Source organism: Dipodomys spectabilis, unplaced genomic scaffold, assembly GCF_019054845.1.
Source record: "Dipodomys spectabilis isolate Male_0828 unplaced genomic scaffold, ASM1905484v1 ptg000564l, whole genome shotgun sequence".
Lineage (NCBI taxonomy): Eukaryota > Metazoa > Chordata > Mammalia > Rodentia > Heteromyidae > Dipodomys > Dipodomys spectabilis.
This window is the reverse complement of record NW_024871241.1, coordinates 579588-592559: the sequence shown is the minus strand read 5'-3', so window position 1 is coordinate 592559 and position 12972 is coordinate 579588. Positions and strand designations below refer to the sequence as shown.

The 12972-nt window shown below is 43.5% G+C and overlaps 1 protein-coding gene across 4 annotated transcripts in view; it reads left to right on the top strand.

Moving 5' to 3' along the window:
* The window catches only part of Sh3kbp1 (SH3 domain containing kinase binding protein 1), a 340250-nt gene extending 329584 nt beyond the window's left edge, over positions 1 to 10666 (top strand). For 3 of the 4 annotated variants that reach the window (XM_042670511.1, XM_042670510.1, XM_042670513.1), the window contains 4 exons: positions 60 to 188; positions 4800 to 5065; positions 7108 to 7171; positions 8178 to 10666. In XM_042670511.1, coding sequence (XP_042526445.1) covers positions 60 to 188; positions 4800 to 5065; positions 7108 to 7171; positions 8178 to 8219 — 501 coding nt within the window. In that variant the 3' untranslated portion in view covers positions 8220 to 10666. The remainder of the gene's footprint in view (positions 1 to 59; positions 189 to 4799; positions 5066 to 7107; positions 7172 to 8177) is intronic. The other variant, XM_042670512.1, reaches the window with a different exon arrangement.
* Positions 10667 to 12972: the final 2306 nt, after the last annotated feature.

Genomic DNA, 12972 nt, shown 5'->3' with positions numbered 1-12972 from the left:
ACAGCTGTGTCAGCCAAGGTATGATTCTGACAAAAGCATTTTCTTTTGGCTTTATCCAGTCTTCCCTTTCAAGCCCTGATATCTTTGACTCCCCAAGTCCCGAAGAAGATAAGGAGGAACACATTTCGCTTTCGCACAGAGGAGTAGACGTGTCAAAGAAGACTGCAAAGACTGTTACCATATCCCAAGTGAGTGACCAGCCAGGGTGAGGTGTCCCTACCCTTCCATGCATGTGCTACACTGAAGACGGGTTTTAAACCAATCAGGGATGAACAGAAAATGCAGGTGTTTTCATTCTTTAGTGACAGAGATCAAAAGCCCCAAGGCACGTTGCAGAGTCTCCAAACACAAGCAGAATCCCTGAGCTACAAGTTCAGTTGTTTATGCTCTGTGATTCTTGTGGTTGGATCTCCTCATCACACCATGGCACACACTTGCATCAGTGCCCATACATACCACTAGTGTGAGTAAAACAACTTACAAAGCCTTGAGTATCTAGAGAGACAACATTAACTCTTTTAAATGCTATGCCCTCACCTCACAGATCTTGTCTTTTATGTTCAAAGCTAGCAAAAAGTTATCATTGAACGATCATAAATATATATAACTAATATAGGTCTCTTAAATGGTAATTTGGATTCATATTCTAGGATACATTTGTAGTCTAAAGCATTTTAATTCCATTGCATGCCTAGGGAATGGTACAGCTATTTTATTTGTGAGAAAAGAAACATTACTGGTCACAGTAGCACATGCCTCTAACCCCAGATACTATGTAGGCTGAAAGAAGAGGATCTTTTGTCCTTAGGAGTTCAAGATCATCCTGGCCAACAGACTCCATCTCAAAAAAAAAAAAACAAAAAAGAAAAGAAAAGAAAGAGGGATGCTTACTGGTACAGCATTTGCCTAGCATGCACAAGGCCTTGGTTCCAGGGAAAGGATGGTAGGAAGGAGGGAAGGAAGGAACGAAGGAACGAAGGATGGTAGGAAGGAATGAAAGAAGGAACGAGGGAAGGAAGGGAGGAAGTAAGGAAGGGGAAAGGAATGATGGAGAGATGAAAGAAAGATAAAAGAAAGAAAAGGAAAAGAAGAGAGAAAGAGAAGAGACAAAAGAAAGAAAGAATGGAAGAAAGAATTATTTACTGCCTTTAATTTTTTTGGTGATATTAGCGTTTGAACTCAGGCCTTCATGCTTGTGAGACAAGTGCTCTGCCACTTGAACCATGCCTCCAACTGTTTTTGCTTTATTTTCTAAATAAGGTCTTATGTTTATGCCAAATCAGACATGGATTGTGATAACCTTTTCCTCTGCCTCCTGAAAGCTGGGGTTACAGATGTGAACCTCCATGTCCAGCTTAGGTTTTTTTGTTTGTTTGTTTTCTGGGGTTTTTAGTGTTTTTTTTTTGAGACAGAGGGTCTTTTTTTTTTTTTTTTAGTCAGGACAGCCTCAAACTGCAATCCCTCCTATCTTCACCTCCCTTGTAGTTGGAACTAAGGCATATACCACCATACCCAGCTGCATGCAACTAACTTCTAAAGAGAAAGCATCTTATACAAGTTCTGTGCTTTCTATAAATAAACCAACATTCTAAAATTCCATTTTCTCATATTAGGAAAATCCAATCAGAGTTATTTTCACAGAACATTAGCAACTTTTTTCTATCTCAAAGCAGAAACTGTAGTCATTTGAAGCAGGAATTACCATAAACAAGTCAAAGATTGGGTGAGATTTTTCTTCTTCACAGATTAAAGAATTTACAAGTATAGATTTTTCTTAAAAATCTGATATAGTAAGCAAAACATGATCCTATAAAACAAATCAATTTTAATTATCCACAAAACCAAAGCCTTCTTTCTTTATAAAGGATTCCATTTACTGAGATTGGATTTAGACTGCTTCCCACCTCCCCCCCCCCCCCCACACACACACAATAGACATACCAAGTTTCCTTTTCTTTGACATCCTTAGGGTGTCTCTACAGTGACATCTACTGGTGGACAATGGCTTTTCATGTTTCTGATTTGCACAGTTCTATTCCATTAGCCTATTTCACTTCCCTGGAGTTGTCAGGTTGTATTTTTCACTGCTTCTAGAAATTCCACTTGAGCTAATTTGATCAGAGAGTGTGGTGACCTATACTCTGTGAGGGATTAAAAAAGTATTTGTTAGCTGAAATGGGCTGGGAATGCCAGTCATACTGGAAATGCCAAATGAAGCATTGATTGCAGCAGCAGCAGTGTCGATCAGTGTTAAGGGCCTTGGCGGGCCGTGAGAGTTAGGAAAGGACACAGGGTGGGAAATGGAAGCAAGAATGAGCCCAGGAGTGGATAATCAGAAAAGAAAATAACAGGAGAGAACAATTCTGCAGACTCAGGTAGCCACAGTTATGGTGCTGGTCTCCAGATCAGCTGATAGTGAGAGGTTTGCATCTTCATCCTGCCCCATGATTAGCGAAGAGACATGAGGAGTTATCCAACCAGCTCTCTACGCCTGTTTCCTGCTTGGTAAAATGCCTGTGCCAGTTGATCCCAGTTTAAATGGTAGCGCTGACGTCCAGCATGCGATCAGCGCTCCATAAATGTCATTTCCTCTTCTCTCGTACTATAACTCCTACTAACAACAAAGCCCAGGCTGGCGGAGCGCTCTCCCTGGCAGCCAAGAATACTTTTCCTCAATGGTAACTTGGCAGAGAAAAGGCGAACAGAGAGGCTGGGAACGATGGCCCATCTGCTTTTGGCTCCCTCAGCCTGTCTCTGCCTCTAGCACAGCCTGAATCCAGACTCTCCTTCCTCATTGTCATGCCAGCCAAGCCCTTTCTTGGCACCTGTCTTGGGATGGCCGGCTGAGCGCCCACTGCTGGAGGAAGTCCTGGGGCTACGGTGCCAAGTGTCACCATCAGCCTCAGTCTCCACCCTATCACCTCTCGGCGTCCTAGCTCACTACTTTGCCTTCTCACCACCTGCCCACCAACTCATTTGCCTTGCTACTGTCTCCTCTCTGGGCCTGCTAGGTACCTATCCTTCTGCCTTCCCACCCCATACTACCCTACAGCCTGTTTCTTTCTGGCTTCCTCAGGTCACTTCTTCAGGCCTCTCCTGCCTGTCTTCACCATCATCACACTGGCTCTCCAGTGACTTGCTGCTTTACAGTTTCATGCAGCTCTGTGTGTCCTCCAACTCTAAAAGCAGACCAAACCCATGATTCTGTCGTCTCCTGAGGCTTCTATTCATCCTCCATCTTCCTTCCTCAGCCAAGTTTTGGGAAAGCTCCACCTCTCACCATTCCCTTCAGAAACGGATCTGCTGCCAGTGGGTTTCTGCCTCCCCTGCACTACCAAATAGAATCTCCTTTTTTTTTTCTTTTTGGCATTCTTAATCTTTTTTAGGAGCCGGGCACCAGTGGTTCACTCCTGTAATCCTAGCTACTCAGGAGGCTGAGATCTGAGGATCGTGGTTCAAAGCCAGCCCAGACAGCAAAGTCCAGGAGACTCTTATCTCCAATAAACCACTAGAAAACTAGAAGTGGTGCTGTGGCTCAAGTGGTAGAGTGCTCACCTTGAGCTGAAGAGCTCAAGGACAGTACCCAAGCCCAGAGTTCAAGCCCCACAACCAGAAAACAACAACAACAACAAAAAAACTTCTCTAGGGAGCTTCCATAAGCCACCACCTCTCTACTGTCTTGCTTTATCCCTTCTCACTACTTCTTCCCCACGGTCTAGAGCTTGCTCTCTTTCTCTCCTTATCTCTTCTGTTTTGGGAAATCTCCACATTCCATCACTGGGCCTCTTTTCTTCTCCTGCTGTCTTAGTCACATGCACAGCCTCCATTTCCATTAGCCAAGCTCTCTCTCATTTATTTGCTGGCTCTGCCCAGTTAAATACGTCCCTTCTGCCATCCCTCCGGCTCCTAAAATGAAATAGGATCTATTCTTCCTTTACAGCCTGCCTGACCAGGACCTCCTCTCCATGGCTGTGGAGTGTGAGTTCTGTAAAGCAGACTCCATCAGCCCTGCTTAACTTCCCACCCCATGGTTTTTTGTTTTGTTTGTTGATTTTTTTTGGTTAGATGTGCTTACCTTCACCATGACTCTCTACCATCTTGGCCACCGCCTCACAGTTTCTGGCTTCCATTGTGTGGCTCTCCCAGCAGCTCTGTCATGCAATCATCTCATCCTTACCCTCCCTTCCCAAGCTTTCTCCTGCAACCGGTGGCCTTCCTAGCCATGTCTTCCACTAATATGTTTTGCTTCCTGGTGTCTTGGCCTTTACCGAGGGCCTTCCCTCCTCCTACAGCTTCTCTGCTCCACAGTCTTGCAGTCCTCTCCTCTGCTCACCCCCCTCCAAGATGGGGCTGTCAGTCCACTGCTCCGTCCAGGATTGTTGCCTGTCTGGCCTGTTTCCGGGGCTTCCTGTGCTTCCTCCCTCTTGTTCAGTCTTCCTCCTCTGCAGCAATGTGTCGGTTTGTCCGTCAGTCTGCTCCCCACTGGGTTCTGCGCTCCTACGAGCCAGGCGACTGTCTTGCTCACTTCAGAGTTTGTGGTATCTGGGCAAGCAGTTGGGAATCTCTGTGTGTATCAGACACCAATCACGACTGTCTATCCAGACAGAAAGCCACATTTCAAATACCTACAGATCACACTTGAGCAGGGGACTGCTTTGCAGCGCATTGGCCTTGGTGGCTTGTGAATGAAGGGATGCGTGAATGGGATGTGTGCAGAGAGGTACCTGGATGATGTCAAAGGAAGACCTGACTCACCTGACTCCCTTACTCTGAAGCCCGCCCACTTTCCCTTGCCACAGGTGTCTGACAACAAGGCATCGCTGCCACCCAAGCCAGGGAGCATGGCAGCAGGCAGCGGCCCTGCCTCTCTCACTTCGCTGGCTTCGGTCCCTCTGTCATCTTCTTTGGGAGCACCTGGACACCGAGCCAATTCCCCATCTCTGTTCAGCATGGAAGGAAAACCAAAGATGGAGCCGATAGCCAGTGGCCAGGCGGCTGTGGAGGAGCTTCGGACACAGGTCCGTGAGCTGAGGACCATCATCGAGACCATGAAGGACCAGCAGAAGTGAGTGCCCAGAAACCCTTTGCAGTTGTCTCTAAGGAACTCACCACTGGGCCAGGGGCCTGGTTTGGAAAGCCTGGGTTCCACTCTGCCCCTAGAATGTGGGCAGGCCTCCTCATGGCTGGTGGCAGCAGTAGTGAAAACTGGTAGGGACCACAGGAGGCTCATTTATACATGCATGGCGCTATGCGTGTTAATGCTCTGCTTACTGTGTACAAGAAGAGCTCAAGCTGGCCATAGTCAGTTGCATAGACTGACATTCTCAACAAGCTGCTATAGAGAAACGTCTTGAGCTCCCAGATAGCCTATAATATTTCTGCACTACTCAGCTTCCCATCCCTGGGGGAAATACTTGAGAGAATCAACTTCTGAAGGAGAAAAGGTATAGTTGGGCACATGGTTTTAGTCCCTAGATGTTTGGCTCCATTGCCTTTGTGTTGTGGAGGAAATGGCAGCCAAGCAACCTGACCTCAATTTTGTTGTTGTTGTTTCTTTTGCCAGTTCTAGAGGTGTGAACCCAGGGCCTCCCCTTCTCACTTGGCTTTTTTGCTCACAGTTGATGTGCCACCCCTTGAGCCATATCATCAGTCCAGCTTTTTACTGTGCAGTTAATTGGAAATAGAGTCACCTGCATTTTTCTGCCCACAATCCTTAGCGCTGAGCATCCTACATAGCTAGGCTTATAGGCATGACTCATGGATGCCCAGCTCAGTATTTCTTTAAAAAAACACTGGTCTAGTGACCTAACTTCCTACTACCAGGCCCTACCTCCTCAAGGTTCACAGCCTCCCACAGCACCACCTGCTGGCCAAGTCTTTTAACACATGAGCATTTGGGGAACATTCAAGATCCAGACAGTACCTATACCATTTTTTTTTTTTTTTTTTTTTTTGGAGACAATGTCTTTCTATATAGTCCCCACTAGCTTTGAACTTATGATCCTCCTGCCGGATTACAGGTACATGCACATCATACCTGTCTTCATATGTTGTATCTTTGGGAGGTACCCACAGCCTCCTACTAACTAGCTAGTACTCTATCACTTGTGCCATGTCTACTGCCTTTTAAGCCAATAGCTTTCCTTCTAGCATCAGAAAACATGACAACTTCATTTGGCTGTCAGATGAAATAATTGGCTTGCATCGAGGGGCTATAATATATGAAAAGATGTATTGGATCTTTAAGCCCTAGACTTTACTCTCAGCAAGCTATTCTCACTGTGAGAGACTCGAGGGCTTTCTCTGTGCATGCCTATACACATGTTCTTACCATATCTCTCATCCTCAGGGAGCACTTGAATGGGAAGAAAGACCTGTGAGCAAAACTAGGCATCATACATCTATATCACCCAGGATGTTGTCTGCAAAGATAAAGTGGTAGAAGATGAAATGTAGGCAGCACTTTCCTAAAGCAACTGAGACTCAGAGAGTTTAGAGATCAGTTAGCTCTTTCTGGAAAAAGTCATTCTTGAGAGGCTATGCCTCTCATTCTTTTAAAAAAATTTATTGTTATTCTAAAGGTGATATATATTGGGATTATGGTTACGTAAGTCAGGTAAAGAGTATATTTCTTTTTGGACAATGTCACCCCTTTCCTTGCTCTACTTCATTCTTGAAAGTTGTAAAAAGTAGTTCTAACTCATGTTTGCTTTGGAAATGGAGAAAAATGTCGGCAATGAAAATTATTCTGTATATACGTGTGACAGAGATGGAGCTATGTCAGAATATGGTCTAGGTGCCTGGTGTCCAGTCTTTGAACAAGTTAAGCCACAATTCCAGGCCTCAATGTCTCCAGCTGTTTCTTTTGTGAGAAACATAGCTGAAAGGTCTCAAAGATCATTGCTACCTATTTCAGTAGTCCCAAAACAATGGCAAGCCTTTCTGTCTGAAATCCATCTGAAGGACTGTCGATGCAAGAAGTAACGCGGGTTCACATTTTCTTTGTAAAAGGGGGCAGGTGGATTTTGTAGTAAGAAAAAGAGGTTTCCTACATCTTCCCAGGGAAGTCTGTGCTTCAATTTGATTGTATTGTCCTTTGCTTTCCAGACGGGAGATTAAGCAGCTGCTGTCTGAGTTGGACGAAGAGAAGAAAATCCGCCTTCGTTTGCAGGTCAGTCCCTCAGGGCTCCTCTGCCCACGAAGCCCCTGCTCACTCCAGGGTAGAAGCAATGTCGGGGCTTTAATTTTGAAAGTGAATAATTGTTGCTTCTCTGTAGATTTAAATACACTGTAAGTGGCAATTTTCTTAGAATTGCAAAGGCTTAATCTACCCATCCTTTCCTGGGCTTCAAAGGCCTTGGGGTAGGAAAAAAATTAGTAAACATGCCCTCTCCCCCATCCTCTCCCCCCTCCCCCCCGCCAGCAATTGGGCTTCTCATTTGGAATTTATTTTTAGGCATCTCTTCTATAAAAATGTTCCTCCAGTTTTCAGAAGCTTCATTATAACAACTGCCGAGTTTGTGGTATTGGGAAGACCCTGCTGCCAGTTGGTTTCAGTCATTTAGTATTGGGACTCCCAAGGACCACAGCTGTGTCTACACTTGGTGTTTGTCATCGTTTTCCTGATGGCCATATTAGTATTGCCAGATCATCTGAGCTCTGTCCCTTACTCCAGCCTCTGGTCCAACTCTCCTATGAGCAAATGGTGGAAAGTAGCGAGGAGGATTCCAACTGGCCACAGGCAGATTGGCTTTTATCCAATTTGATACCCTTCCTGGCCAAGTGAGGATATGCAGTACTCACCATCACCTCAGTGGTGCTGACATACACACTGTTTGGCCAACAACAACTGCCTTACCACACTGTCAGATGGTCCAGTGTGTCAGGACCACAGATTCTGCTTTCTGGCTAGGAAACGGAAATTTTTCTGCTACTGACAATTTGAGACTCCTAGGAGTCTGAGAATCCAGACATCATTTCCTAGTCCATTGTGCCTGGTCTTTAGGCTTCTGTCATTTGAGGCATTGTTACTGATTGTTTATTCAGATGATCTTTGCACCTCTAAAGTAGTCAGGTTAAGTACTTTCTTTCCATTAACCAAGTTGGTTACCTTTCAGCTTCTCGAAAACCAGCTAATTTGTTATGATTTTGTTTGATTCTTTTTTTTCCCTTTATAGATGGAAGTGAATGAAATAAAGAAAGCTCTTCAATCAAAGTGAACACTTGATAAATGAGATTTTGCATTTTTTCATCATGAGTCCAAGACTCAAATTTTCTGCCCCAGCCAAAATAAATCCTGTGCCAAAAGGTTACAGATTTGCCACATGTCCCTGTTTAAAAGATTAGCACAAAAAGTCTTGATAGCACAACACAAATTCCATCCAAGAGGAGAATCTTTCCCCATGGTTTCGGCCTGGGTCTGGCACTGGTTGTGACTTAGAGTAAATTGTGCTAAAGGCTTTTCTACCTTGAGATCTCATATGAAACGAAAACTCAGGCAGTTTAGTCCATAGTGGTACTATTTTGATGATATTTTCCATTAATAAAATGTAATTTCAGATTATTCTTTACAAGCTTTATAATTTTATGATTTTTTTAACCGTGTTTTGTCACAGAAGCCCCTAGCGTTTGTATTACACCTAGTCAGAAGCGAGAGTCTTAGTCTTCTGCTTCAGGCAGAAAGCTGCCTGGCTTTGTGTTCCCTTTAGGATTCTATTACATATGCAATTTTAGGTCCAACCCTCCCTTCCCCTGCCAACAGACCACCACTCTAAGAGAAATTTTAGCTTATATATGATGGTATATTTACAAAAGAGAGAGAGAGAGAGACAGAGAGAGAGAGAGAGAGAGAAAGAGACAGAGAGAAAGAGAGAGAGAAATCTGGTATTTGCAATGATCTGTGCCTTCTTTTTACCACCCTCTTGATTGGAGTTTTTGTGATGCAGCTACCATGATTCAACAAATAAAGAAAGAAATGGAAAATCTACCACTTATCCAAGTCCACTAGAGGCCACTGTCTTCACAGTTTCTCTCACGCTAGCCAAAGGTCCTAAGAGGAGACAACGGAGAGGTCAGGCGTGTACTCCGTGGTACCACCATTGACTTTTCAGTTTCTCCTACTTGTAGGTTGTTCATGAAATGAAAAATGTCATCCCTGCTTGGTTTTATTTTTCATCCGCCAAGTTAAGTTCCTGCTTCCTGTCCTCTTGCGCGCCTTTTTCGCGAACAGCATCTGCATTATTAAAGCAAAGCTAAATAAAAGTTCAAATGCAAATGAAAACTGGGGGGGGGGGGGAGTTGTATTATTTCCTGCACTGGGTAATCCTTGTGTATTATTGTTTAAAGTGTATTCACACAATGTCATTTTGCCTTGCTCATTGCAATCTCTTCCTCGGTCCACGTGAATGGGACGAGGGTCTTGTTGAAGTGCAGCCAATGGATCTTCCTTGCATTCATGGAATTGCTTTTTTTTTTTTCCCTTCCAGAGGGAATTGATGTTTGCTTGTCTGATTTATCTTTGTAGCACCTGAAACAGTTCAGCCTTCGATTATGTAACTTTTCTCATCCTCTGCTGAAAAATACGGGGCATACCTTATTGCAAGATTGTTCAGGGGTTAGAGGTAGAGGGGCTGGTCCCTTAAATGGCCCAACAATGTCTGATGTGTTTCTAAGCAGCTGCTTTGTCTATTTCCTGCATTTTATAGTGAAACTACTAAAACAATGTCATAGATTTGCACAACTACGAAGAATGAGAATCGATATCACTAAAGGAATGATGCAAAAAAAAAAAATCACATTATTCATCCTTGAAAATAAAACAAGTGTCTCTTCCTTTCTCTTCCTCTCTCCCTCCCCCTGCCTTGCTCTTGCCTGCATACTCCTCCCTTCTTTCCTACGAATATTTACAGTTAAGGGAAAGGGAGTGTGTAAGGAGCTTTGTACCCTTCGCTCCCAAGTGTTGGACGTATGGCCTGTTCAGCAGCCTTGGCCTCAGTATGCATGGGGCTGGAAACACCAAGTTTCTAAGGGCAGCACAAAGCATTCCTGTACCCCTTGAACTGTTCTCAGCATTTCTGCATTACACTTGAAGCCTTCAGAGATTCCCCACCACCTAATCTAACAATGAAGATTGGATTCTTTGGTGTTTGAATTTCTCATTTACACATCAAGAAAATCCTGAATGATATAGCTTTATCAAAAGTGTATACAGAGTAAGATTGTTGACAATTAAATGGCAAGGTTGAGGTACCCTCATGGGGCATTGGCAACATGAAATGTTCTGTGGCTGATGTCTTCTCCTCAATAGAGGCCATTGGCTTTCTTCATGTAAAGAGGGGGAGGAGTTAGTGATTGTAAAAAGAAGTTGCCATCTATCTCCAGCTTCCTTATGGCTCCTTGGGCTAAGCAGCAAGAGGATTCTGTGTCATGGGACTGGCTGAGCTTCTGCCCCAACTGCCACCATCTTTACTCTTGGCAAAATGGATTCATCAAGGAAAGCTTGGAAGTATCACTTTTGAAATCAAAAATTCTTTTGCATTCAGCATGGACTTTAACAGGCATCTATGGAAACTATTTTTTTGCTTCATTTTCTAAAGCTGTATTTAGAGAAGTCTTAAGTATTGTGCTTTGTAAAAGAAGATGATTAAAATGAAATTTTGTGAAAATATTTTGGTTCAAAGTTGTCATGGTCCAAGAGGAATGATTTCTTGGAATATGAACTCTTTTTCTCTATTTTTCACTTTATTGCTCATATAGAAATGTCCTTAGAAGACATGAAATAACTAACCCATTAATATCTGTGCCTGTGAATTCCATTTTTTACATTGTTCAATTTTGCATTCCTATCTAAGCAGAAGATACTAGTTAGGTATAAATACTTTTTTAGCATTAAAACCATTAAATTATCATTATTCAAATGGTTGTGTAAAGCCACTTTTATTCCTACACAGCCCTCAAGGCAGCACTTTCAAGTACTTGATTTGCCTTTTCCCATAAGAACATCCTGTATCTCCTCGCATGTGTGTCTGGTGGGGTTTTATTTCTTCTTATAAGCAGCTCCTTGATGGAAAAACTGCAGGGTGTATAATTTCTTGCCCATAGTTGCTGTGGCCTGTATAAAAATAATCCCCCTGTCCCACAAAGGCTTTTGTATTATAACCTAAGGTCATCATAGTCCTCTTTTCTTTAAAAAAATGTATTAGATTAGGCTTTAGTCCTCTAGTTATTTCTGCACAAATTAATGTCCGAATGTTTCAGTACCAAGAGGTCTTGGCATAAAGCTTTTGGTTTTGTACAATGAGAAGCAGTACAAAGCAACACATGCAAGAGTGACAGGTGTTCAGCATGGCTGCTTGTGGCATCCAGCAGAGGGAAAGCTGAGGTCTTAGGACCCAAACTGGAGACAAAGATGCTTTCCCTAAATTTAGCTTACCAAGGGCCAAGGCAAAACACAAAAACAAAAACTTTCCCACTTCCCTATCCAGAAATAGATGTCACTGGAGTAAAGAATGATAAGACTCAGGAAAAAAAAAAGATTCAAGGCTCTTAAGAGGATGAATCTTGCTGTCATTCCTAGTTTGTCCCTCCCTAGAGTCATTAAGGCTCTGTTCCCATGCCATGATGCCTATGGGAATCTACAAAGGAGGCACAGGTCTCTGAAAGGGGAGTTTATTTCATGCCTCATCCAATACTTACGTGGTCATGGGCCCAGCCTCTTTTCTGCAAGCAGCCATGTGTACTTGGGTTTGTGAACTTGGAATTCACAGCAAAATGGGCTGTCCTTTTTTTTTTTTCTTGTTGGAACAATAGGTGATCATTTATTTCAACCAAACAATAGAACAAAAACAAGGTGATCTCCTAGTTCAAAGCTAAAATTTTCTGAGGAAAAAAACACCAGGATACAAGTGAGGAACAGAATAAAAGAATAGCTAAATTACTGGCAAACCAGTTCATGGGGCCATTCTCTTTAAGTGATGACACATTTAATTAAATTATGCATCCAACAAGCAGCACTCAAGTCTTCAGTGCTTCTCCATCCAGTCTACCCCTTTGGAATGTTCCTTGTTTTACAGAAAACCAAGATTTGTTAGCAAGCCTTGAGCTCCATGATGGGAAGGTGCCTTGGAAATACAAAATTTCGTTACAATTTCTGTTCATTAAACAATGTTTTAAGGAGTTTACAAGCCAAGGTTTAAACTAGCTAAGCTGATAAAGCCATCTAAAACCAGATATAAAAACCACGAAGGAGCTGGGCACCGGTGGCTCACACCTGTAATCCCAGCTACTCAGGAGGCTGAGATCTGAGGATCACAGTTCGAAGCCAGCCGGGGCAGGAAAGTCCGTGAGACTCTCATCTCCAATTAAAACACCAGAAAACCAGAAGTGATGCTGTGGCTCAAGTAGTAGAGCACTCGCCTTGAGCTGAAGAGCTGAGGGACAGTGTCCAAGCCCAAAGTTTAAGCCCCAACAAAACAACAACAACAAAAAAACCCCACAAAGAAATCAGTAATCTTTCCAGAGTTAGTCCCCTAAAGAAAAACAAAGATGTCTTAGGATAAATTGAACAGTTCCCCCACCGCCTTCTCCCCCTTCCCCATTCATGATTATTTCTCAGACCTGATCTGAGAAAAAACAGTTGGCTGAGGCTCAAGCTCTGCCCATTGAATGGTCAAGAGAGACAGATAAGCAGGGATTGGGCACTTGTGTGAAATGCCCACCCATCCCCCTGCCTTGGTTCCAGGAGGTACTTATTTGTTCTCAGTCAGGGCAATCTCCTTGAAGAAAGTGAGTATGGGTTGTGGAAAAGGACAAGGATTGAGAGAGGGAGACATGTCAAAGGGAGATTCAGGCCTGGAGATAGAACAAAACAACATAGCAACACTGGTGCTGAGAATCTGGGAGAGAATGAAGAAGACTAAAGTGGGTAGAGCAGGGCTCCAATGGCTCACACCTGTAATGCTAGCTACTCAGGAG